Source organism: Leiobunum rupestre, chromosome 5 (genome assembly GCF_980474605.1).
Source record: "Leiobunum rupestre chromosome 5, qqLeiRupe1.1.hap1, whole genome shotgun sequence".
NCBI lineage: Eukaryota > Metazoa > Arthropoda > Arachnida > Opiliones > Sclerosomatidae > Leiobunum > Leiobunum rupestre.
This window is the reverse complement of record NC_143388.1, coordinates 58588179-58612336: the sequence shown is the minus strand read 5'-3', so window position 1 is coordinate 58612336 and position 24158 is coordinate 58588179. Positions and strand designations below refer to the sequence as shown.

The 24158-nt window shown below is 36.7% G+C and overlaps 3 protein-coding genes across 5 annotated transcripts in view; 1 reads left to right on the top strand and 2 right to left on the bottom strand.

Annotated features, from left to right (window-relative positions):
- The window catches only part of D12 (YEATS domain containing 2 homolog D12), a 42813-nt gene extending 19838 nt beyond the window's left edge, over positions 1–22975 (bottom strand). The window contains exons 1-12 of one of the 2 annotated variants that reach the window (XM_090175662.1): positions 22731–22975; positions 22513–22610; positions 22099–22448; positions 21877–22038; positions 21326–21437; positions 21212–21256; positions 20529–21148; positions 20395–20462; positions 20099–20314; positions 19749–20038; positions 19622–19695; positions 18715–18960 (exon numbers count right to left, since the gene is read on the bottom strand). In XM_090175662.1, coding sequence (XP_090031788.1) covers positions 18852–18960; positions 19622–19695; positions 19749–20038; positions 20099–20314; positions 20395–20462; positions 20529–21148; positions 21212–21256; positions 21326–21437; positions 21877–22038; positions 22099–22448; positions 22513–22610; positions 22731–22815 — 2229 coding nt within the window. In that variant the 5' untranslated portion in view covers positions 22816–22975 and the 3' untranslated portion in view covers positions 18715–18851. Of the gene's footprint in view, positions 1–18714; positions 18961–19621; positions 19696–19748; positions 20039–20098; positions 20315–20394; positions 20463–20528; positions 21149–21211; positions 21257–21325; positions 21438–21876; positions 22039–22098; positions 22449–22512; positions 22611–22730 lie in introns of those variants that run through there. The other variant, XM_090175663.1, reaches the window with a different exon arrangement.
- Droj2 (DnaJ heat shock protein family (Hsp40) member A4-like) lies at positions 15826–18828 on the top strand. 2 transcript variants are annotated; one of them, XM_090175668.1, is made up of 7 exons: positions 15826–16125; positions 16332–16494; positions 16567–16855; positions 17098–17325; positions 17390–17620; positions 17687–17886; positions 18480–18828. In XM_090175668.1, exons 2-7 carry the CDS (start codon positions 16363–16365, stop codon positions 18594–18596), a joined length of 1197 nt encoding a protein of 398 aa, XP_090031794.1. In that variant the 5' UTR covers positions 15826–16125; positions 16332–16362; the 3' UTR covers positions 18597–18828. The 2 variants fall into 2 exon arrangements, with proteins under 2 accessions (XP_090031794.1, XP_090031793.1); XM_090175667.1 differs by having other exon boundaries at positions 15827–16125; positions 16359–16494.
- A 123-nt stretch (positions 22976–23098) lies between the features above and the next one.
- Positions 23099–23934, bottom strand: Alg13 (Alg13 UDP-N-acetylglucosaminyltransferase subunit). The gene is made up of 4 exons (XM_090175669.1): positions 23787–23934; positions 23556–23721; positions 23357–23495; positions 23099–23292 (listed from the first exon to the last, which is right to left on the bottom strand). The coding sequence occupies exons 1-4, from the start codon at positions 23865–23867 to the stop codon at positions 23181–23183; spliced, it is 498 nt and encodes a 165-aa protein (XP_090031795.1). The 5' UTR covers positions 23868–23934; the 3' UTR covers positions 23099–23180.
- Positions 23935–24158: the final 224 nt, after the last annotated feature.

The window sequence follows — 24158 nt, the reverse complement described above, 5'->3', positions numbered from 1 at the left end:
TCGGACTCACCGATTACTAATCGGTTTCCTACTGTACGCCTTTTAGCGTTTCCGGTTTTGACGTCACGATAGTCATCGGTTACTCACCGAAGTCATCGGCTAGAGGAGTCGTTTTTTCCGATGACTGACGTCATTTCTAAAACTACTATAAAAGTTACGCCATTTTAAAAAACACCGATGACTGAATAAAAGCGTTCAGCAACTTACGACGTCATTATGACGAAAAAGCTCATCGGTGGAAAATATCAAATCCATCGGGTTTTTTTTTTTCGTTGACTGCTGCTGAACGTAGTCATGTACTAAAACGCCTCACTCGGCGGCGCTGAAGTGGAGGAAACTTCAAATTTCGATGACGTATTTTCCACCCCCTTTCCCACTCCCTCTTTTTACTTCGCGACAAGCTCCCATTAACATTATACCGTACTGACACACTTTTGGGTCTTATGTCGCTTTTGCTGTTACTGAACGTACCCCATCATGGTAACCAACTATAGATAACGACCGTTGGAGTTTGATTTTTCGGAGGTCACGTGCTGGAAGTGGGTAATCCCGATCGGAAAGCAAATAGACACCAATACAAACATACGCTAATACACCCAAGGCGATGGCAATGCCCAGTGGCGTAAATAGCGCCCCCGCAGACCTCGCGGCACGGTGGGGCCCCCAAACGTTTATGATTAAAATTGGTGCTATTTAAAAGGGCCCCGAGTCGTTTTTCGCGGGGGGGGCGGAGTTCCTAGTTGCGCCACTGATTGGAGCAGTAATAAAAGTTTACTTTTCTACGTATCTGGAAACTGCCATAGACCAAGGATCCTATATGTTAGAAGGATAGGTAGCCCTCCGGCCAGCCCGTGTTTTCAAAACGCCGGCAGCGCCGTCGATATTCAGAGAGCCTCTAAACGTGGGACGTCTAGTTTCTATTCCCTCAAGGACAAATTTTGGTGGTGCTTCCTCCGTGTTTTGTCCTTGACGGAATCTAAAGACGGATTCTTTATCGCGCATGACCCACCGACGGCGTTGCCATTTTTCATCCCTCGCCTCATATCCTTGTAACATATAGGATCCTTGCATCTAAGAACAACAAACACAGCACCCCACACAAGGAGAACGCAACCCGTCAAGAGTCGTGGATTTTCTTGTGTACAATTTTCATTGGTTAGACACTTTAGCGCCTGCTGCCGTCGGAAGATGAAATTCGGAAATTTTCTTCCCCCTTCCCGTAAAACGCTCAGCGTAAAGGCTCGTCCAATGAAAATTGTACAGAACACTGCGTTAGCGTGCTTAAACGCTAGCTGCGTTCTCCTTGTGTTTGTTGCTCCTAGGTTGCATAGACTAAGGAAACCTTCCTTGTCTATGAAACACTTTGCCACGGGTTTCCAACTGCAAACCCCGTGCTATCATGGATGTAGTAATGAACTCACAATTGTCAGTACTACATCCCTGATGCTATTACTTCGCCTAGGGTTGCCAACTGCAAACACCGTGCTATTACTTTGCCCCGTGACGTCGACTGCGAACACCGTGACACACAAAGAAAGACAGACGAGGTGAAGGCAATACCTCTCCATGAACCAAGTTCACTCGGAATTTATTTATCGTTTTATAATTTTATTTTGAACCAGATAACTAAGTACTAAAATATGATTATAACTTAAAATATTTGATTATATTTTTATGTTACAACATGGGCCAATAAATTATAAATCATTTATCATTTATTGGCCAATGGTTACAACAAAAAATAAATAAAATGTTACGTCACATTCAGCAAGCTCCTCCCTCATACTGCGTTACGTAATTTTTGGACATTCTCTAAGGATTTGAATATTAAAACCTATTTGTTAACCTAATCTTGCTTCATTTTATTTACGCAAAAGGCAAGAAAGAAAAACCGCAACAGGAATGAGCTCTCTAGGGAGCGAGTCAGTAAGTGTGATATGTCATCGGGTAAAAATTAACTAAGCTTTTTCTAGGTTGTGCCATGATGTACGATGTAACTAGTAAGGGATGTCATTTGTAAGCGAGGTCCCGAGTAAGGGATGTCACTAGTAAGGGACATTCTGAGTAAGGAAGGTACCGAGCAACTGAGGCAAGGGAGGTCACTAGTGCTTTAGATCCCGAGTGAGGGAGATAACTAGTGATGGAGATCCCGAGTAAAGGACGTCCATTGTTAGGAACATCCCTTGTTAAGATCTCCCTTGTAAGGAACGTCCCTTGTTAAAAACGTCCCTTTTGAGGATCGTCCCTCGTAAGGAACAAATGATTAATTTATTAGTATTTCTTAATAAAAATGTAATCATGCCTGAAAACAAAAGTCATTTACATTATAATTTAAATTGCTCTGAAACTAAAGCGCTGAAGAAATGCGCTCTAGACGTTTTAACGACAACGTTTGAAAGACCTCACCTAGAAGTTCACGGATAATTGCGATTTAATTTTAACGTTTAAAGAAAATGTTTACGGCTTCAGCTCTTGTTCAAATAATACCACTCGTTGAGATATATAAAACTGTAGTTATGAAGAAGAGCCAAGGATTTTAGTCAACGAAGGCACAAAATTTGTAAGACCAAAAGTCTGATAAGAGACTTTTGGTAAGACACGTTTCGGGTACAACGTTAAAACCGCGAATACGACACAACGATTGCTCGTATGTAAAATATTCATAGAACATTTTTTGCAGGAAATAGCCGGGCCCTATTGTTCGCAATTGGGTTTATAGCCGTACATATAATACTAACGTAGATATTCGCGATAACCATTACTTTGCACCAGTTTTCCCCCTAACCATTGCGCGTAAAACAACTATTTATAACAGTAACCTGTGAAAAAATATATTTTTGTTTGAGTAATTACTCCTAAAATATTTAATTACGCAATTTTAAACCATTCTTCATTTTTTATTTAAATAAACTAGCTTTCTATTATTTGAAAGAAACGCGTTTTCTAGTGCGTTTTTAGCGATTTGAAATATGGTAAAAAGAAAACTATTTCCAACACTAACTTATGAAAGATATGTTTTATTATGTGTATTTACTCTTACAATATTTAATTACTCAATTTTGAGCAATTCTTCATCTTTAATTAAACATAAGTCGCTTTAAAGATGTCAAAAAAAACGCGTTAGCGGCTAGCTAAAATCAGCCATTTAATCTTAGGCAAAATAGAGTATTAGATTTAAGATTTACGATTTATTGGTAAACCCATACAAAGTACAACCCCTTGAAATCGGGGCGGAAATACTACAGCAGCCCATTCTCTCTCGTTCGTCGCTGTATTCCGGGTCGTGCCACTCGCAGAGGTGGGCAAAAAGTTGCGAGCGTTCGGAAAAATGAGCATATAGAGTTTTAAACACGGCTTGCTCAAGTGAGCGAGTACTCAAGGCAAACGAGTTTATTTTCTCTATCTCTAATTGAGCAGCCTCTGGGCGAGCGCCGAATAGTTCGCTCCGGCGTTGATGGCTGACGGCGCGCTGATGGAGATTCCCCCCTCGACGGGTTAGTTCCCTCACTTTTAAGCGCTCACCGCGCGCTGAGCGAGATCTCCCGATCGTCGGAATAGCCCCCTCACTTTTAAGCGACGCGTTAGTACCCTCAGTAGAAAGCGCTGACGCAGCGTTGAGGGAAAATTACCGAGAGAAGGAATAGTTCGCTCAGATTTGAGCGCTAGCTACGAGCGGATTTTGATCACGGTGAGCGACGGTAAAGTTCGTTTACGCAAATCGCTCACAGCGCGGCGAGCAAAAATTTCAAAAATCAAACATTAAACTATTACTCGGCTATGGGTTTATTATTTACTTTTTTTATTAATAAAATGAAGGGTACTCTAAACGTCGGGAGTTAATGATATCTCCGATTGAATAAAATTCAAAGGTTCTTCCGAATTTATCCAACGATAAACTAGACTGCAAATATTCCGTTTAGTGTTAAAAGAGCTTTATTAAATATTAAAAGCCACAAATTATAACAATAGGCGCTGGTATACATTCTTTTGGTCTTGACAAACTTGGCAGGTGAAATGGGCTACGCGGTACGCGTTTCTTCATTTTTAGGGGATTGTGGCTCGCGCTACTTTAAAGGAAAATATTAGCGCGCTCTCAACTTAAATTAATGATCGGTACCATAAAAACAAGTGGACATTTACTAACCCCTAATCCAACTCATTTGTAAATCTCCAGAATTTAATAGACAGTTTTAGCAACTACCTACAGGGGCGGTGCCAGAAGATTCTTAGGTGTAGGCTAATAATGTTTATCATTTGTGGGCCCCCTGTTCCTCAATATTGGACTTATAATTCAATTTTGCAAATTCAGGTAATTTATTTATTATTTGATATTAGTGCGGTTTTTAAAATTTTACAGTATTAACTATCATCACATATTTTATTTGAATTTAAAAATCGACTTGATGTGGCCCCGTCAGATCGATTTGTGGGCCCCTATTTGAACACAAAAGTAGGCTATAGCTCGTGTTGCCTACCCCTAACGCCGCTCCTGACTACCTACACCGGGATTTTATTCACAGTGAACGACGACAGAGTTCGTTTACGGTAAATCGCGAAGAGCAAACATTTCAAAAATTAAACTTCACATTTGACGGTATGAACAAGTTAATAATAAGATTATTTTTAATGTATATGTAAAATATAATACAATATCTTTGCATATAACCATCTTCGATTTTGTCCATTGTTTATGACATCGACAAAAATAACCATATCATCAAATGATCAAGCTAATTGCGAAGATTCACGGTTTTTAAATAATAATTTTTTTCAGAAAAAAAGGGAGGGGTTGGAATTAATATAATGGCCAGCCTGTGCCAATATTAAAACTGTTTTAGTTCCAAATTGAGGTAACTCGATTTACGCGAATTTTCTTTTTTGCCGTTTTTCAAACTTCCTTTACACTAAAAATATAAATATTACAAATAGCGGCCAATGTATAGTTACAAAGTTATCGATTATTTTCCATTTTTAAAAAGCATTACGTTATAATTTTTTTTCCAATTTAAATAATATTTTTTAGATACCTGGTTTTGAAACTAATAGCGTTCTTTTCGTTTTTATTTCACACCGAATTTTAGAAATAATAAAAATGTTTGAATAATTCTAATGTCTAGTTTGTGCGGGTAACAAAAATCAACTGTGAAGAAGCTGTCAACGATCACCGTCAAGCTCAGCATGTGGGGAGTGGGGACCCGCTGGCTGCCGGGGAGTATGAACAAGGAGGAAGGGGGGTGGCATTACCAAGGTAACCTATTTAAAGTTACTATAGACAGTAGGCTATAATCACTATGCTGTAAACATCTGTGTCGCGCGAAAGCGATCCAAATGTAACGACTGACGATCACGATAAAAATTACATCATTCTTCCGAACTTCAAAAGGGCGTTATTTTATTTCTGGGGGGGGGGGGATTTCTATTTGAACTTGTAATAACTTACACACAAATATTTTCTTTACATTTTTCTGTTTTTATTGCTTACGATGTTACACTTTATATACAATATTGGAAGTATTTCAATATTTATTTAAATCTTCGCTCTTGCTTGATACCTACAAAGATTCTCAAAAAAAATTGTGTGGATCGTGTCATTTTCGCCTAATTTGGTTTGCACATGTTTCTTAACAATGAAACGAAACCAAAATTAGTTACAGACATACGCCAAACGAGGAGGCAATGAACACCGCTAATGCCCCACAATGGAACATTTTGAAAAAAAAAAGGATCCACCGTGGAACTTCGTATGTCATTAGAAAGTGTTCATCTTGTAAAATACGGAACAATTAAAACAGCGAATATATTTTAGTTTCAATAGTTCAGCATTTTAGAATCACACAGTCTAATGGTCTTTAGACCAAACGAAGGTGGTCCTGAAAAGGACCGTTTTGGTTTTAGCCAATTATTTGGCTTCTTCTGGTTTTTGAATTTTTGAGACCTTTACGCAAGAACAACCAGCTACAGCCACTTAGGGGGCTTTGTTGGCATTGTCCAACTGCTCCTTATACAACTGGAGTTCAAATTCCATTGCCCCGTTCTTTAACTTGGCATTCATCAGCTCGTCTGGCCTTTGGGCGAGTTCTTGTTCGTTACAGAAAATATCAAAATATTTTTCTGTAAATCGTCCTAAGAAATAAAAAAACAAAAATTATCAATAATTAGTAACAATAATAATAACTATATGTAAAACTAAGTTGCTGTATTTACGTTTTAGCGATCGGCTTTCAACTTGAAGCTTGAAAAGAGGGGGGGGGGGTGGAACCTCAACCCCTTTCCAAACTATCCCAATCGTTTCAATTTTGGGACCCGCAGGTGGAGTCCAGACACAAAGGCGTCTCTTTCGGCATCTTAACGAAAAGACAAAGGTTGACCACTCATAGGAAACGTCTCTTAGTCGCAGCGGGACATGACTAACCAAATATTTCCCCGAAATAGGCATTCACTCGCTAATTTAGGCTTGACTTATAATTTATAATATACATATATAAATATACTTTTCGCTAAACTGAACTCCCCCTAAAAATGAGTCGTATAGCTTCATAGATAGACTAGATCAAAACTAGCCCTTCTGAAACCGAAATAAGTATATAGGAAAACGGAGAAAACCATGTATATTCGGGCCGCGTCTACGGAACGTTAGCTCCAAAGTATATTTTTCTGGACTACGGATAGACTAACATGAAAACGTTAATCAATAAAAATAAAAATACTACGTAATATCATAAATCCATAATTTAATGGAAATAATTCACTAAAAGCTATTTACAGAGTGACGTCATCACGGTAAAAAATCGCCCCTAGCGAGATGCTGATAAAGGGCACGTCATACACGAGAAGCCCTCTATATAGAGTGTCTCTTGTGGCTAGTTATCAGTAAACGTTTTGCATATAAAGAATAAGACGTGTCATACTTATGTAACAATATTATTAACTAATGGTATTATTAGCTATTTTTACTACATTTATTTACAATATTTATTTATTCTGTGTTACTATTTACTAAGTTGCGACTAATCGGGCCGATTAGATATTATTGAACCTTGGAATCTATAGCCGACATATTCAGACATTAGAATAATATTAGTTAATTCAAAAGCATTGAATTGGCGGCTTGGCCCGATTCATAAAATCCTATTTGGCTCTGCAAACCTTTTTTCCCACTTTGGGCTTTTTTTTTCCAACACTGCCCATTCCAGACAGCAAGGGCGCCACTTACTCGTTACTGCACCTGACAAAAATATTAAAATAGGGGGACAGTCGATGGAGGGTTTTTTCTATTTAGCATCGAACCCATTTTCTTCATTCTCGCAGTTTTCAATTTCAACAATAGCGTGTACTTCTTAACGTCATATGACGGGGGGTCAACGCCAGAATTCCGAACTGACGCCAATGAGTCGCCCCTCCCTTGGGTCTTAGCCAATGCTAGGGCAATTTCGAAGTTTCCTATACTTATACCTCGCTTCGTAATCCTTTCTACAATAATAGTATAAATAGTAGGTTCCTTTCTCATTTCGTTACAGTTTCTTGTCGACTTTTCTCAAGTCTGCGTCTTTCGATTCTTATTTCGGTCCTTCCTTAGTTTAATTTTTTCGTGTTTTTTGCTTTAGCTGTTCATAATTTTTCTCGCCTTCGAAGTTTAATTTTTTCGAGTCCATAGTTTTGGAGTTATAGTACTTCGACTGTGGCTTGAGTTTTTTTATTCAGTTTCAGGCTTTAAGTTCGCTTCCGTATTTTACAAGATGAACACTTTCTAATGACATACGAAGTTCCACGGTGGATTCTTTTTTTTTCAAAATGTTCCATTGTGGGGCATTAGCGGTGTTCATTGCCTCCTCGTTTGGCGTATGTCTGTAACTAATTTTGGTTTCGTTTCATTGTTAAGAAACATGTGCAAACCAAATTAGGCGAAAATGACACGATCCACACAATTTTTTTTGAGAATCTTTGTAGGTATCAAGCAAGAGCGAAGATTTAAATAAATATTGAAATACTTCCAATATTGTATATAAAGTGTAACATCGTAAGCAATAAAAACAGAAAAATGTAAAGAAAATATTTGTGTGTAAGTTATTACAAGTTCAAATAGAAATCCCCCCCCCCCCAGAAATAAAATAACGCCCTTTTGAAGTTCGGAAGAATGATGTAATTTTTATCGTAATCGTCAGTCGTTACATTTGGATCGCTTTCGCGCGACACAGATGTTTACAGCATAGTGATTATAGCCTACTGTCTATAGTAACTTTAAATAGGTTACCTTGGTAATGCCACCCCCCTTCCTCCTTGTTCATACTCCCCGGCAGCCAGCGGGTCCCCACTCCCCACATGCTGAGCTTGACGGTGATCGTTGACAGCTTCTTCACAGTTGATTTTTGTTACCCGCACAAACTAGACATTAGAATTATTCAAACATTTTTATTATTTCTAAAATTCGGTGTGAAATAAAAACGAAAAGAACGCTATTAGTTTCAAAACCAGGTATCTAAAAAATATTATTTAAATTGGAAAAAAAATTATAACGTAATGCTTTTTAAAAATGGAAAATAATCGATAACTTTGTAACTATACATTGGCCGCTATTTGTAATATTTATATTTTTAGTGTAAAGGAAGTTTGAAAAACGGCAAAAAAGAAAATTCGCGTAAATCGAGTTACCTCAATTTGGAACTAAAACAGTTTTAATATTGGCACAGGCTGGCCATTATATTAATTCCAACCCCTCCCTTTTTTTCTGAAAAAAATTATTATTTAAAAACCGTGAATCTTCGCAATTAGCTTGATCATTTGATGATATGGTTATTTTTGTCGATGTCATAAACAATGGACAAAATCGAAGATGGTTATATGCAAAGATATTGTATTATATTTTACATATACATTAAAAATAATCTTATTATTAACTTGTTCATACCGTCAAATGTGAAGTTTAATTTTTGAAATGTTTGCTCTTCGCGATTTACCGTAAACGAACTCTGTCGTCGTTCACTGTGAATAAAATCCCGGTGTAGGTAGTCAGGAGCGGCGTTAGGGGTAGGCAACACGAGCTATAGCCTACTTTTGTGTTCAAATAGGGGCCCACAAATCGATCTGACGGGGCCACATCAAGTCGATTTTTAAATTCAAATAAAATATGTGATGATAGTTAATACTGTAAAATTTTAAAAACCGCACTAATATCAAATAATAAATAAATTACCTGAATTTGCAAAATTGAATTATAAGTCCAATATTGAGGAACAGGGGGCCCACAAATGATAAACATTATTAGCCTACACCTAAGAATCTTCTGGCACCGCCCCTGTAGGTAGTTGCTAAAACTGTCTATTAAATTCTGGAGATTTACAAATGAGTTGGATTAGGGGTTAGTAAATGTCCACTTGTTTTTATGGTACCGATCATTAATTTAAGTTGAGAGCGCGCTAATATTTTCCTTTAAAGTAGCGCGAGCCACAATCCCCTAAAAATGAAGAAACGCGTACCGCGTAGCCCATTTCACCTGCCAAGTTTGTCAAGACCAAAAGAATGTATACCAGCGCCTATTGTTATAATTTGTGGCTTTTAATATTTAATAAAGCTCTTTTAACACTAAACGGAATATTTGCAGTCTAGTTTATCGTTGGATAAATTCGGAAGAACCTTTGAATTTTATTCAATCGGAGATATCATTAACTCCCGACGTTTAGAGTACCCTTCATTTTATTAATAAAAAAAGTAAATAATAAACCCATAGCCGAGTAATAGTTTAATGTTTGATTTTTGAAATTTTTGCTCGCCGCGCTGTGAGCGATTTGCGTAAACGAACTTTACCGTCGCTCACCGTGATCAAAATCCGCTCGTAGCTAGCGCTCAAATCTGAGCGAACTATTCCTTCTCTCGGTAATTTTCCCTCAACGCTGCGTCAGCGCTTTCTACTGAGGGTACTAACGCGTCGCTTAAAAGTGAGGGGGCTATTCCGACGATCGGGAGATCTCGCTCAGCGCGCGGTGAGCGCTTAAAAGTGAGGGAACTAACCCGTCGAGGGGGGAATCTCCCTCAGCGCGCCGTCAGCCATCAACGCCGGAGCGAACTATTCGGCGCTCGCCCAGAGGCTGCTCAATTTAGCCCTCTCGCTGAACAAGAGCAGCTGGAATTCGAATTTGAAGCGCTCGCTCATTACTGCAGGATTTTCAAAAACGAGTGCTCACTATTTTTGCCCACCTCTGTGCCACTGCCATAGACACGATCAAGCTGTGCCATACGCTTAAGTAGCCTGGTCTCAACTCCTTGAAGCCTCAGCGATCTAAAAACTATGCCAGGAAGCATGGACGCCGGCATAAGTAACAGCCGCCCTAGGTATTTCAGCTTACTCGTAGCTTCACGTTCCTCCATGCTGCTCCAACCCATTTCACCTTTAATTGCAGCCTCAGCTGTGAAAGGTCCCGCCGAAAGTGCAGCACGGCTATCTTCTCTCTGAGCATATTCAAAGGCTGTGATTGAGACCCGGGAATACGGTAGAACATCGTTTGCATACGTGATGGTGGGTACCACCACAGCTTTCCACAAAGTCCTAGATACACTGTATTTGTTATATGATCGATCCGCCATATTCTTGACCGCCCACCGTAGATGAGTAGCTTTAGCTACAAGGTTGCACTAATGCGTTCTTTCCAAAGTATGGCATACACTTTGTAGAAGACCGACGTTATTGCTATAGGACGATAGGAACTGAGTTCTTCCTCAGCCATTCCCTTTCCTTTGAAAACCATAGTAACACGTGAATCTTTCCAGCTATACGGAATATCATCTTGATGCATAATTTCGTTAAACAAAAACAAAATACAATCCTTTGCTAGGGGTCCCAACGCCATAATAGACTCTCCATACAGCCATATGTAACATAATCACTATAAGTATGCCATAAAAGTATTTTCGTTAATGAAACCTGGTTCACGGGATATGACGTAAATTACGTCACTTACAATTCCGTGACGAAATACGCGTCATCAACTTTACGGATTGGAAACGGAAGTTAGTGAGAATTCCTCGCGCGTTTCTGGCTTTGCCCATGTCAAGTTTAGCTCGTGCCTCGCGATCACATGATTTTATTTCCATGGTAACCTTTTCAATAGCGCAAGGATTATAAGCATTTTTGCATTTTTGGGTCCACTTAATGTATGTTCCGCGTGAAACAAGGTCTCATTGAATTTTTTTCAATGGAAATGTTATACAGAGGCATACTTATGAGTAATTATGTTACATATGATACAGCCCATCAATGCCTGCTGCCTTTCCACCCGCCAACTTTTTCAAGGCCACCTCTAATTCACAACTGAGGAAAGGTTCTTCCACTCTTTCTGGAGGAATAGTATTTGGAGGCTTAATTGGGGCAACATCATCACTCCCAGTAGTAACTGGGCAACTCAACAACTCATTTTCCAAATCTTTGACATATTCAGACAGCCTACGAACCATTTTCGACTTAATAGTCAATAACTGACCATTCTTAGTGTTAAAACCCCTAAAAAGAGTTGAACCAGGTTGAGATGTTGATTTGCGAAGACGTGATAAGTATTTCCAAAATTTACGACCTTGAGATTTCCCAGCGTCTAAAATCGACCTCTCAAGACGCCTGTTGACCTGTTTGATATTTTTAGCAATAAGCTCCTTAGCTTCTCTATTAAGTTTCAGATAATGTTGCCATTTCTGTAGGACTAAATCCGTCGACTCACCACTCTTCTTAGCTGCACGGTGAACCCTGCATGCTTCTTTTCTAGCCTTAATTTCATCATCGACTTCATTGTCCCACCACTTCTTGGGAGCAACTCCGTGTTTGAGAGACGCACGAATGACTTTTTCTTTCAGATTCTTTGCTATGGCAGCTTTAACCACCGCCACAAACTGTTCATAAGTAGGAGCACTAGTCAAAGAGTCCACCCAGTTCTCCATATCCTCAGAGTAGCCTTTAAGACGTTCAGAATCTTCAAAATCCCAGAACACTCTCTTTGGTCGAATGGTCGTGTTTCTTTCTATACCAGCGTCCTTTTTGGTGTTAAGACGAATGGATACCATTTTGTGGTCACTAAACAAACCCCTTTGGCCACTTTCATCAATCTCAATAGCCTCAACTAGAGGGACTAGCTCTTCACTAAAAAGAACGTAGTCAATCGATGACCATGCCGTGTGACTTTACCTACACAACAGTTCATAAGATTTCCAATAGTCAAACCATGTCTTTCACCAAACTCCCTCAAAAGACTACCATTCGTACAATCATAGCGATCTAACTCTATCAAATGCGCATTCATGTCACCAAGGATGCAGAACTTAGAAAATCCCTTGTTTCGTAATTTTACCATGTCCAACTCCAGACAACTAACTATTTTTCTATTCCAATCTTTAGCGTCAGCGCCAGTTGCACAATACACTACAGCAATAGCGACATCACGGGAAGCTTTATGGCAGATTCACATATGTTTAAAACACCTATCCAACACCTCAATACAATCATCACTCCGCGTGAGGGCACCTAAACCTCCTCCTTTCTTACTACGGCCCACACGATTCAGTCCATCCAGCTAAGGCCTTCCGCCAAGGGTGGTAGTTGTCCATCGCGTAAATTAGTTTTTAGAAGACACAACATATCGTATTTACCATTAACCAATTCATTACCAGCTTCCGCCCATTTTACTTCAGAGCCAAGTTGGATATTCAAAAAACCAAAATAAAGGGTGTTGTTTCCGTGTTTGTTCTGGCAACTATAACGTCCCCTCCTAACATTTCTACGCTGTTTTCTCTGGATAGGAGGCTCAGTGAAAATCTTCATAACAGAACAAACCGGAAGTGACGCACACGCTACCTCCTCAAAACAGTGGTTTTTATGGCCAGACTGTATATGACTAATATCTCCGTCAGTATGATAAACCCCTTCGCCACAATCCTCAATTTTAATATCATTTACACTATCAAGGTCAGAATGCCTTGTTAAAATAGATACACTTGAAAAACTATTTACAATTTTATTATTAATTACATTTGAAAACATGTTGTCTTTATTGACAGTACTTGAGGTTTTATGCTCATAAACGCAATATGTTGGAGCACAGGTTTGGTCATGAACTATAAGGTCTGATTCCCCACCTTCAGGCCCGACCGTTGGTTTTTTGGCTCAGAACCATCAGAATTTGCATTTGAAGTTTGTGAGCTCAAATTGAATCTCCTTCGTCGCATTCTAAAGCCATGTAACCTCGCCATCAGTCTCGGTTCAAACGTACGATCAGGGGCTAAAGTTACTTTCCGATACTGTGGAACCTGACTATCTCTCAGCTTAGTAGCCGCTTGAAGAATAATTTGTCGATTTTCAGCACTGTCAAGGCAGATAAGGATTGGTTGTTAATTTTTCTCGTTTCGCCTCCCAAATCGTGCACAGAAAGTGACCGAAAAAGTCAAAGACTCCTCTAATGCAAGGTTTTTACGCAGGCAATTTTCAGTGCCTCGCGGCGTATCCAAATCATCAAACTCCACCCCAAACGCCATCAGATTCTCCTTAGGAGCTCGCTTTGCTAAAAATGAATCACTTGACTTCTCACATCCACCGATTTTTCCTCCAGTCTCAATTTAAGAGATTCTACCTGCCTACACAGAGTTTTGACAGTTTCCCTCAATTTTTCAGTTTCCTCCCTCTGTACTTCAACCCTCTCTGGAGCGAAATTCAAACTCAACTGGTCAACCATTACTTGATCATGGTCAACTTGAGTCTTAATGGCCGTAGTGTTCTTCTCTTGCTCCAATTGTTTCTTTTCAATATTATCACATCTCTTCGTATTTATTTGCTGTCTATGGTCCAACTCCCTCAAAAGAGAACTCTTCATTGATATTAAACTGTTTTCAAAGGAAGTAAACCTATTTCCTATAAGGTTATCGATCTTAGTTAGGAAACCATTCATCTCAAATACATCTAGGCCATTGGACTGTTGCAAACACATATTATTCAGTACTGCCGATGCACCACTTTTGACTAAACTGCTATTAGCATCACCTAAACCTTCAGCTTTTGACTCTTATTTTCCCATTTGACCCTCTTTTGAGACGCATGTCACACAGACAAACGTAGCTTTGGTAACATCTAGTATTTTCCTGGAATTACCCCTACCCTCACAGTCAACTGAGGCACGTTCAACATGATACCAACCATAGAAATCGAAACCCTCAATACCAGTATTTTCTCAAAAATAGTCATTAAAAATACCTCGATTTGGCAAAACTGCTGCCGTGGTTGGAGAATAACCACGGTTTATAGAATCTACACAGGTCGGAGCCTCCTGTACCTTCGTACATGCTAGCGACTAGGTCCCCTTATTTTCTACTGCCTGCCAACCCTGTTCCAGACTTAGCTATCTATGCGTCACCTGTATGTTATAAAGAGTACTTTATATACAATTTGTTTAAAATTAATTTGAAATATAAATACAACAAAAGCTTCACCTGTTTTTTTATTTAATTTATATATTTAAAATTTTAATTTAAAACCAAGATTATAGAGAAAAAATCCACGTGTCTATCTACGCTAAGGCCTAATAATAATAATATCGTATTTTTAAACAGGAAGCTTAAAACACATTCCAAAAATACAATTTGAAAATTATAAGGTGTTTTAGGATTAAATAATATGAAAAATAAAGAATTAGTATAAACAATATATTTACCTTTGTTAAATATGAAATTCAGAAAACCTCCCGAAGCATTTATTAAAATTAAAGGGGCTCCAAAGTTCGGTGGCAAAATGTGTGCAAAGTCAGTAAAGTGCGAAATTTCCGGTTAACTCTGCCCGCCTCTGCCAAGCGAGTGAGGGGTTGGGGGGAAGGAAAAGCATGCTCAATTTTCTTTTTTTTTTTGCCACCGAACTTTGGAGCCCCTTTAAATCACTAGTTTTCTCCAGATGACTCTTTCGGCGCCTTAGCCTGCTGATTTCAAACTTCTAAACGCGGGAGTAGCGAGTAAGTGAACCCTCCCATATCCCAAGCGCTCCAACCTGTGTAGATTCTATAAACCGTGGAATAACTAACAGAGAGATTGGTGTACATCATGTACATGGCTAGAGCATTGAGTTGGGAATAAATAGAGGTACCACTAAATCTGGCGCGGGACCAATTTCGTTCCATAAGGAGACTTAATCAATTTTATCGTTCTACCGTGGCGGCATCTGTCTCTATTGGTGGCAACTATATTGCAATTGAATTTTTCGCGAATCTGATGTGAAATTGAAATGTATGATTTCTCGTAAGAAACAAACCTTTGAAGTTTTTTAAAAACAATTTTATTCTGTCAACACGATCCTTTTTAACACAACTTACGGTGAGTTAGCTAATAATTATTTATTTTTAGCCATATAACTTTACAAAATATAGATGGCGCTACCGCCTAATTATAAAGATTAATTTCGTACAGTCTTATCAGAACAGGTCCCGCGTAACCATGGCAACCAAAATCGTAAATGTAATTCTAGCAGTATTATTCCCAATTCAATGGGCTAGAGCTCTAACGCCTTCACACAAGCGTGCTAATTGAAAAAACACACTACAACATCAAACAGTGGCAGAACACAAAATGTTAGCCACAAAATTAATACAAGTAGAAAATACAAAAGTTAATGATTTTATCAAAATGTTAGTGTTTTCGTCAATCATGCCTGCAACAGTAACTGTTGAGAGCTACTGAACGCAGCCTTGTAATTTACTGAAAAATGGTCACTAGATGTCGCTTAAGCAGCATCCGTCTTTAATGACATTTTTCACTATTTACCCTAGGCAACAGTCCTTCTTATAGAGCATTTTTTAGACTATCAGCCTCGTTTTCGTGAAGGCTTTTCCAACTCAGCTGCAGTGGAGTTCGTGAAATGGGTGTAATGAGCTTTCTCGAATTTTCTATGAGGAAGACCAAAATTTTCTGAAGCCTGACTGAAGAGAGGCATAGTAAAAGCCGAAGTATTAGCTTTGTCTGTGCGCGTTATCCGACTTTTGACGAAATTTCGCGTTTCATTAAAATTTCCGATTCTACTTATGAATCTCGTTGTTTAAAAAAAAATTATATTGCTTTATCCGTATTTATAAAAGTTCGGTAAATTTCAAGGAGATAAAAAAACTGCTTGCATCTTTGGTAAGATTTTTTGAATTATGGCCTTTTCCATTGTTTGCTTTTTGGTTTCATTTCATTATTATTATTATCATTGAAAAAAAAGTACTAAGGAAACTATCTACGCTTTCGATTTTATTTGAAATTAAAAATTAAATAAGTAAAATTTTAAGACCTTGAAGTTCACTATCGCATGATCTAACACTGCCTTTCCATTATGATATTCCTAGTAATTAAAACTATTAAAAAAAAAACAGAAATATGGTCAAAGAAACAACGTATTATGATCTGTTGTGTGTTAAACCCAGCGCAACAGCGGATGAACTAAAGAAGGCATACAGAAAATTAGCTTTAAAATACCATCCTGACAAAAACCCTACTGAAGGAGAAAAAGTATATACCTTTTTAATATTTAATACCCCTAGTTCCTAGGTCTTTGTTTATAATTCTTTTAATATCTTATAGTTTAAACAAATTTCTCAAGCCTATGAAGTTTTATCTAACCCCGACAAAAGAAAGGTTTATGATGAAGGTGGTGAACAAGCCATTAAAGAGGGAAGCACAGGTGGGCATGGATTTTCATCACCTATGGACATTTTCGACATGTTTTTTGGCGGTGGTGGAGGTAGTACACGCAGGGAAAGAAGGGGAAAACACGTTGTACACCAACTGGGTGTAACGCTAGAAGAACTGTACAATGGAAGCGTCAGGAAACTAGCAATCCAAAAGAATGTGATTTGTAGTAAATGTGAAGGTAATATAAATGTAAATCCCATTGCAGAAAAACAAAGCTAAAATGTCTTTTAAAAATAATTGCCAGTTTAAATGTATGCAGCCTTTAATTGAGGCACTGATGGTTCACATTTGTTTCTCAGATAACCAAGGCCCAAATTATTAAAATTACAATTTATCCGAAGTTTTTATGCATTTGGGAAATACACTAAAATCAAGGATGTGTTTTAAAAAAAATTGCTTAATGTAAAATTTTAACTACAGGACGGGGAGGTAAAAAAGGTGCCGTTGAAACATGCCCCACATGTAGAGGTGTTGGGATGCAATTAAAAATTCAGCAACTAGGACCAGGCATGGTTCAACAAATTCAAACCATGTGCAGCGATTGTCAAGGTCAAGGTGAAAGGATTAACCCCAAGGACAAATGCAAAACTTGTCAGGGACGGAAAGTTATCCGTGATCGCAAATTATTGGAAGTTCATATTGATAAAGGTATATTTTCTATCCTACTTTACTTTACAGACTAAGAAAACTTAAGACTATAAATTTACTTTAGGTATGGATGATGGACAAAAGATAACATTCTCAAATGAAGGCAACCAAGAACCGGGACTGGAGGCTGGGGACATAATTATTGTCTTGGAAGAGAAAGAACATGAAGTGTTCAAACGATCCAGTGTTGATCTCATCATGAGACAAGAACTAACCTTAACAGAGGCACTCTGTGGCTTTCAGAAAGTTATCAAAACTTTGGATAACAGAAATTTGCTAATTACAGCTATTCCTGGTAATTTGAAATAGCATTTATCTCAATTTCAAACTATTAATAAATTATTTTTATCTTTTGTAATAGGAGAAGTGATCAAGCATGGTTCGATAAAATATATTCGTAGCGAAGGAATGCCTCAATACAAGAACCCCTTTGAAAAGGGTCGTTTGATCATAGAATTTTTTGTGCAATTCCCAGAGAAAATGGAGCACAATGCAATAGTCCAGCTTGAACAACTACTTCCACCAAGGCCGCAAATAGAGTTCCCAATGGAAGCTGAAGAGGTTTGTAAAGCAAATTTTCCAAATTTATGTTGATTCTCTTTGCCTTGTTCATTTAATTTTTAAATAATAGTTGTGCTCATTAACTCAACCTTCTAATAAGAGCTAATAATAATCAGCTAGGCTAATACAAAAGGCACAACCTTAGGCCCAAGCTATTAAGTGACTTATAATGCCTTAAAACAGGTGGAACAGTTGTGGCAAGCCCTTCATACTCCGCGAGCCAATAGCTCCATACATTTAGAATTAACGTTAACCCCTACAAGTTTTTATGGAAAGTGGAAACCCCTTTAACCAGTGGGGAGATAACTTGCAAACGCTGGGGTAGTCCCAGTGTCACAAGTTGGGATCCAACACCGCAATTGTGTTGTATTGTTTTATTGAGTCCTATTTCAGCATATCTTTTCTTCCCATGGCAATTCGAAAGACCTTGTACAGTAACTTTTTCCCCTGATGTTCAGTGATGAGGTTTTTCAGCTACTAAATATGGCCTAATAAAAAATTACACAACCTAAAAAGCTAAACCTAATTTCAGCAGCATGACAGTGTGTCATAATTATTTGAAATTATAATTAAAGTTAATTTCTTTTTAATAGGTCAATTTAACAGATATTGATCCAAGTGATCATCATGGAAGACACCATAGGCAAGTGTATGAAGATGATGATGACATGCACACTCCGAGAGGGGGTGTTCAATGTCAAACTCATTAAAATTATGCCAATTTTTAGTAAAACTTAAAATACAAGTATTTAATATTCGAGTAGAGTTATGTAAAAAATTTCCCCCCCTCATTTTGTTATTACCTAATATCAATTAACGCGCACTAAAGTGATTTGGTTTTTTTTTATTTTTCACTGTTTCATTCCGCAAGAACCAAAAAGTGTAAATTTTTTTCCCAATAGTAGAAATAGAAAGTTAAAATAAACATTTCTTATGGCTTAATATTTCTTTCATTAACATAAATATCAATTATTTTCATATTCTATTCCTAAGTACTTATTAGTTAAGATATCAAATTTAGAATTATTTAAGATTGCTTTGTAGACATTTTCTATTGAAACATAACTTGGGTTTCTGAAAAATTAAAATTTATCAAGAAATTTTTGGACATTTTAGTCATGCAATTTGAAAAAAGGCATCTGGCTAGCCTCAGTGCAGCATTCATTGAGCATCTGAAGCCTTGGTTAATATGGCTCTAGTCAGATATTCAACATGGGGATCAGATAACATGTACGAATGGATCATGCAAAATTACTGGCGATGCACCAATATATCGCCTATTCATAGTTATCTATCATAACAGTAGTGAATATGATAAAATCATTGTAAAAGACTGTTCATTACACTGTCATACCATTTCATTTAAATTTTTTTACCAAGAAAGTTTGCAAGAGCTTATCCGAATATATTTTCTATCACAAAATTGGATATTGTAGTTTTTTGTTAACACTAGTAACTCCTGTCTAAAAAAAGGTATGATCTAGGTTTTGAAGTCTGGCGACCGTGACATGGCCAATCAAATATAATATTATCATTAGTTAATCAAGAATTTTCTTATTTTTAAATGTTTTTCTGAAAATATTTATCTAATTAAAAAATTGGGCCAATATATCGGTGAATCCCTAAAAATTACCAAGTCGTAGTAAATAAAGGGCGAAACTTAATAAAAACTAGATACAATCTGCCATCATGCGAAAAGCAATCAACTCTCTCAAGGAAAGAAAAGTTTACTTACAATTTTGATTGTTGAGATTTGGCTCCTTCAAACATGGCACAATGTATTATATCAGAGATGAATTCTTTACAAACCTACAAAACAATTGTTAAATTACAGACAAGTTAGAAATAGAAAATAATATTACCACAGAGTATATTTCCTCAATAATGTCAGGCTCCTCCACAGGCTTAGATAAGAAAAGTTCTTTTATAATATCGCTTTCCATATGTGTTCGCTTTAAACGAGAATTTTTAGGGCATTTATCTTCAACAATCTCTACATCAACATATTCTTCAACCGTGTCTTTTTCTTGTAAAGATGGACAATGTTTTTTCTCTTCAAGCTCCATCACTAGATTCACAGCATTTATAATTGTTGACACTGAATTTTTTCTATCTGATTGAACTATTACGCAATTTGATATTACTGGTGAATCTATTTGAAAAGAATTTGAAATTAATTAATATTCAAGTTGGTTTATTTTATTTTTTTTACAAAAAGGTGGAATGAAGCCACTGGCACGGCACCACATCAAAATTTCCTTAGTTTTCCATATCACTTTTGCCCATGGAAGACCACAATCCTTAAACAGATCTTGCAGTATTCGTCCAATAGTTCTGGCTCTTAACCATTCAGAGGCTCGCTGTTTACCAATATTCCAAGAATTAAATTTTTCATATGAGGAAGCGCAGAACGGGTATGAAGGACTTGCTATCAAATTAAACAAATATTAGTATTCGGGGGAATCTATTAAGTCACAAAATCCAGGGGTAAATCAGTTGAAAACTTACAGCAGCACAATGGAAAATATTTGACTAAATCCACCAAAAATTCATGCATTGAATCATAATTTGCCAAACTAGAAAAAGAATATTTCACATTAGACTAATTATCACAAAAAACCAATAAACAATTTAAAACAAACCAGAGTGAAAATCTTCCCTTCACCAGCAACCTATGTACCCTTTCAGCATTTTGCCAAAAAGTACAACCATTTATTGTGTTTGATTCAGTTCGTTCCTTTTTAACCTTCACATTTAGAACAGAACTCTTTGATAATAAACTGACAGGCTTAGAGAGACAAGCAGTTGAATTATTGGAGCACAGAAAGTACTTCACTTCAGAAGAAGTGGCATTAGGTTGAACAATAACGATATTATATGCATTTTGTGCATTTTTCTTTAACAAGGAGATCGTCCCAGTTTGGGCAGTTGTTTTTGGTAGTAAAATTGATTTGAGTTTCTTTGATGGTAGGCAGGAATTATTGGTCTCTTCAATATCTGGCTCCGTTTTAAGCACTAAGTACGAATTTGACTCTATGTTTGATTTATTTGTTTGATTTTCATCAACAGGTTCCACTTTAACGATAGAGGAATTTGAAGTGCACGTAAGACTTTCTTCATTGGAAATATTGGGTTCAATTTTAATATTTGAAGGTTTTTTCGAGGCTGTAACAGGCACTGAATTAACATTTAACGCGGCACTTGCTGCTTTTGATGTTGTAGATGGTACAGATTCATTTAGGTAAAGTGATACATCTTCAACCTGAAATGTAATCATTCGATCAGACTAAAACCAAATTCATATAGTGTAAAAATAATATCCTACCGTTTCTCCTCCCATAGTTTGCAGACCAGTAAATGTTTTATCCAGCTAAGATTAAAATTTTGATTAGTTCAGAATATAAAACTTCAATCTTAAAAACCTTGTAGTTTCATGTACTTTTAAATTATGAATGATATCAAATGGTTTATTTTGTGTGTCCCTAAAATGAACTTGAACCCTCACTGGAAACTCTCCCCAACCTCTTCTGCATAAATAAAATGGTGGTTCCCTAAGAAAAAAATAGTGCACATTATTAATTTTAGATATGGTTTGCTAGTACGCGGACTATTTCTAGAACTTCAATGAGTAACAGAGTTCATTACCAAAACCTAGAAATTACTCTAACTGGACTGAGTTTAGGGATGAAGGTTTCCTTGTTTCGGCTCAACCGATTAATTTTAAAGTTGGCAAATAAATTAGGTGGTTAACTAATTTAATTTTTGTTAAACCTATCATTTAATAATTAGTTATCTAAATCGCTTACGGATAAATTTTGGGCTCAAAACCATTTTTCAGGACTCGAGACTTGATTGATATCAAATTTCAAAGATTTGTAACTTGACTCAAAATCCAAAAACATAACTTGCACATTTCTAATAAATAATTAATTTATACTACTACCTAAAAACGTTCTTCTTTCTACATCATTAGTTCTAAATTAAAATTACCTTAATTCAACTAGATCATTGGGTTTGTAGCTGGGATGCAAGAAAATTATCACTTTCTTAACTATACGCTTTACATCAAATTTTTCATTCTTTAAACGAAAATAAACCATCCATTTATGTGTTGTTTGATCATTATGAGACTGTTCAATGGGTGGAATGTACCTAAATTAATGAAATTTTTAGATTTCAATATTATATTAGCACTGACTCAAAGCAACGTACTTTGAAATATTTCCAACTACAATTTTAAGAGTTTTCTTCACTCTCTGTAAGTTGGAGGTGCTAGTTTCATCTTCATTTTTTGTTTCATTTACAGTGTTTTCTTTTGCCGATTCAACATCAGTTGAGCTAATTCTTAAAGGGGTAGAGTAGTCATGCTCTTGAATAGAAGCTGCTGGAATGTCCGTACCACTTGGGGCTTTCCCCAAATATTGTTTTGTTGTTGGATGTATCCAAGATTGTTCCGATCGATTAGAAAACTGAGTATCTGTATTGATTTGTTCTCCAAGGTAAAACTTTGTAATAATTGATGTTCGTAATTGATCCAGTGCATAGTGAGCTTCTTGTAAATTCTATAAAGGAATAACCATACTTTAATTATGTCAAACATTGAGCCATTGTAATTGATAAATTAACCTTTTGAATTATATCCAATTCATTTTCTTTAATTTCAATTTCTTTGTTAAACTCATTGTTAATTATGGTTTGAATCCTTTTAATTGTAGCTTCCTTGACTAGATTTAAAATTGTATAATTACAAATTGAGCACTGTTACTTTCCGCAGGATCCCAAAATTAATCCCAGATTGCAAGCTTAATGCTACCAAGGTACAACTATAAGAGTTTAGTACTAACCATCATTTTTAATTACTGATAGGTGATTTTGTTGGTTAACATGAATTTCTTCATAATCAGGGTCTCTTTCCCCTTCAAAATCCATTTACTAGGTTTGAATCAGTTTCAGTTTTAATGAAGTTAAAATGTCATTTTAAATTTTACTCCATGCAGAATTACTACGATACTTTAACCCAGCATATATAATTTAATTTATTAAACTAAAGATTTAAATATACTTTTTAAACAAAATTATCCGAGAAAATTTCAATAAAAACAACTACGGCCGTGAGCAGACGACAATATAAACATGTGCTGCTGTGCAGCTAGTACTGCAGTAGAGCGCGACACCTAGGGGGAAATTAGCAGAACAAATTTTACATAAAAAGTGTCTTTAAATAAAATTAATTTTAATGATTTCTTCAAATGCACGTATTAATTTTTTTACAATTTTAATAAATAAAATTAAATCTAAACAAGCCCCATCACACTGTGTAGATAGGAACTGAACATTTGGGGTTCATGGTCCGGAAATTTTTTGAACTCTTTACTATGAATTTCTTCCAAAACATATTTCAAAGTTCTGAAGAGAAAAATATTTTTAATTAGTATAGGGCATATTAAAATGTGTAGGTATTTTTTTTAACTTGGTCTTGCATGAAACTAAAAAATTATTTTTCTCCAGTTGACCAGCAAGCTCTTGTTGATGATTGTCCATCAGATCTTCGTTAATTACAACTATTAAACGCTTATGAGCTCTCAAAGATTCCAAAACTGAGCCTGCACCTGTAAAACAAATGTCTACTTTGTTACGCTAAAAAAATTGAAAGATATAAATAAATTTACCAGCATGGCTTATTATTATATCTGCATCCGAAATATCCTTCAAAATTGAGGATTTAAATTGGTAAACGTCAATTTTGATATTTTTACCAAAAGACGTTTCTTTTGGTATGAAAGATCCTCTTCCAGTTTGCAATGTAACTTTAGATATGTTTAACTTTTCTAATACCTATACAATAAATAAGTTAATCAATAAGCGTAGTACAACATAAATTTACAGTAACTAAAACGCACTTTAACAACATCCTGGGAACATAATGTTTCGATAAGTACATCAAAAGAAGTAGATCCAACAGTCACAAATAAAGATTTCATGATCTTTCTTGATTGGCATCAAACGCTAGTCTGTAAACTTCTAACCAAGCGGGCCGCCATTTATCAACAGGAAATGGTTGCCATGACAACATATATGCATTGTAAATGCGGGAGTTTCAAACGCATACGCGAAAGTTTTCTATAATAAAGGTCTAATATCAAGGGCAAATCATTTTTAGCCTCCGTGCCAGCCATAGCTATTATTGTAAAAGAGAGGAAAATTTAGCCATGAACTAAATTTTTTAAACCAAAATTTTTCGGACGACCCCAAAATGCCAAGTGAAAACGAAG

What these genes read in the sequence shown, in the direction of transcription:
- Droj2 (XM_090175668.1), top strand. Translation starts at nt 16,363, where the DNA reads ATGGTCAAAGAAACAACGTATTATGATCTGTTGTGTGTTAAACCCAGC. An exon ending in GATTTGTAGTAAATGTGAAG is followed by an intron (nt 16,856 to 17,097) that starts GTAATATAAATG and finishes TTTTAACTACAG; the next exon opens with GACGGGGAGGTAAAAAAGGT. An exon ending in TCCCAATGGAAGCTGAAGAG is followed by an intron (nt 17,887 to 18,479) that starts GTTTGTAAAGCA and finishes TCTTTTTAATAG; the next exon opens with GTCAATTTAACAGATATTGA.
- Alg13 (XM_090175669.1), bottom strand. Translation starts at nt 23,867, where the DNA reads ATGAAATCTTTATTTGTGACTGTTGGATCTACTTCTTTTGATGTACTT. An exon ending in TATAATAATAAGCCATGCTG is followed by an intron (nt 23,496 to 23,555) that starts GTAAATTTATTT and finishes TTTGTTTTACAG; the next exon opens with GTGCAGGCTCAGTTTTGGAA. An exon ending in TTAGTTTCATGCAAGACCAA is followed by an intron (nt 23,293 to 23,356) that starts GTTAAAAAAAAT and finishes TTTTCTCTTCAG; the next exon opens with AACTTTGAAATATGTTTTGG.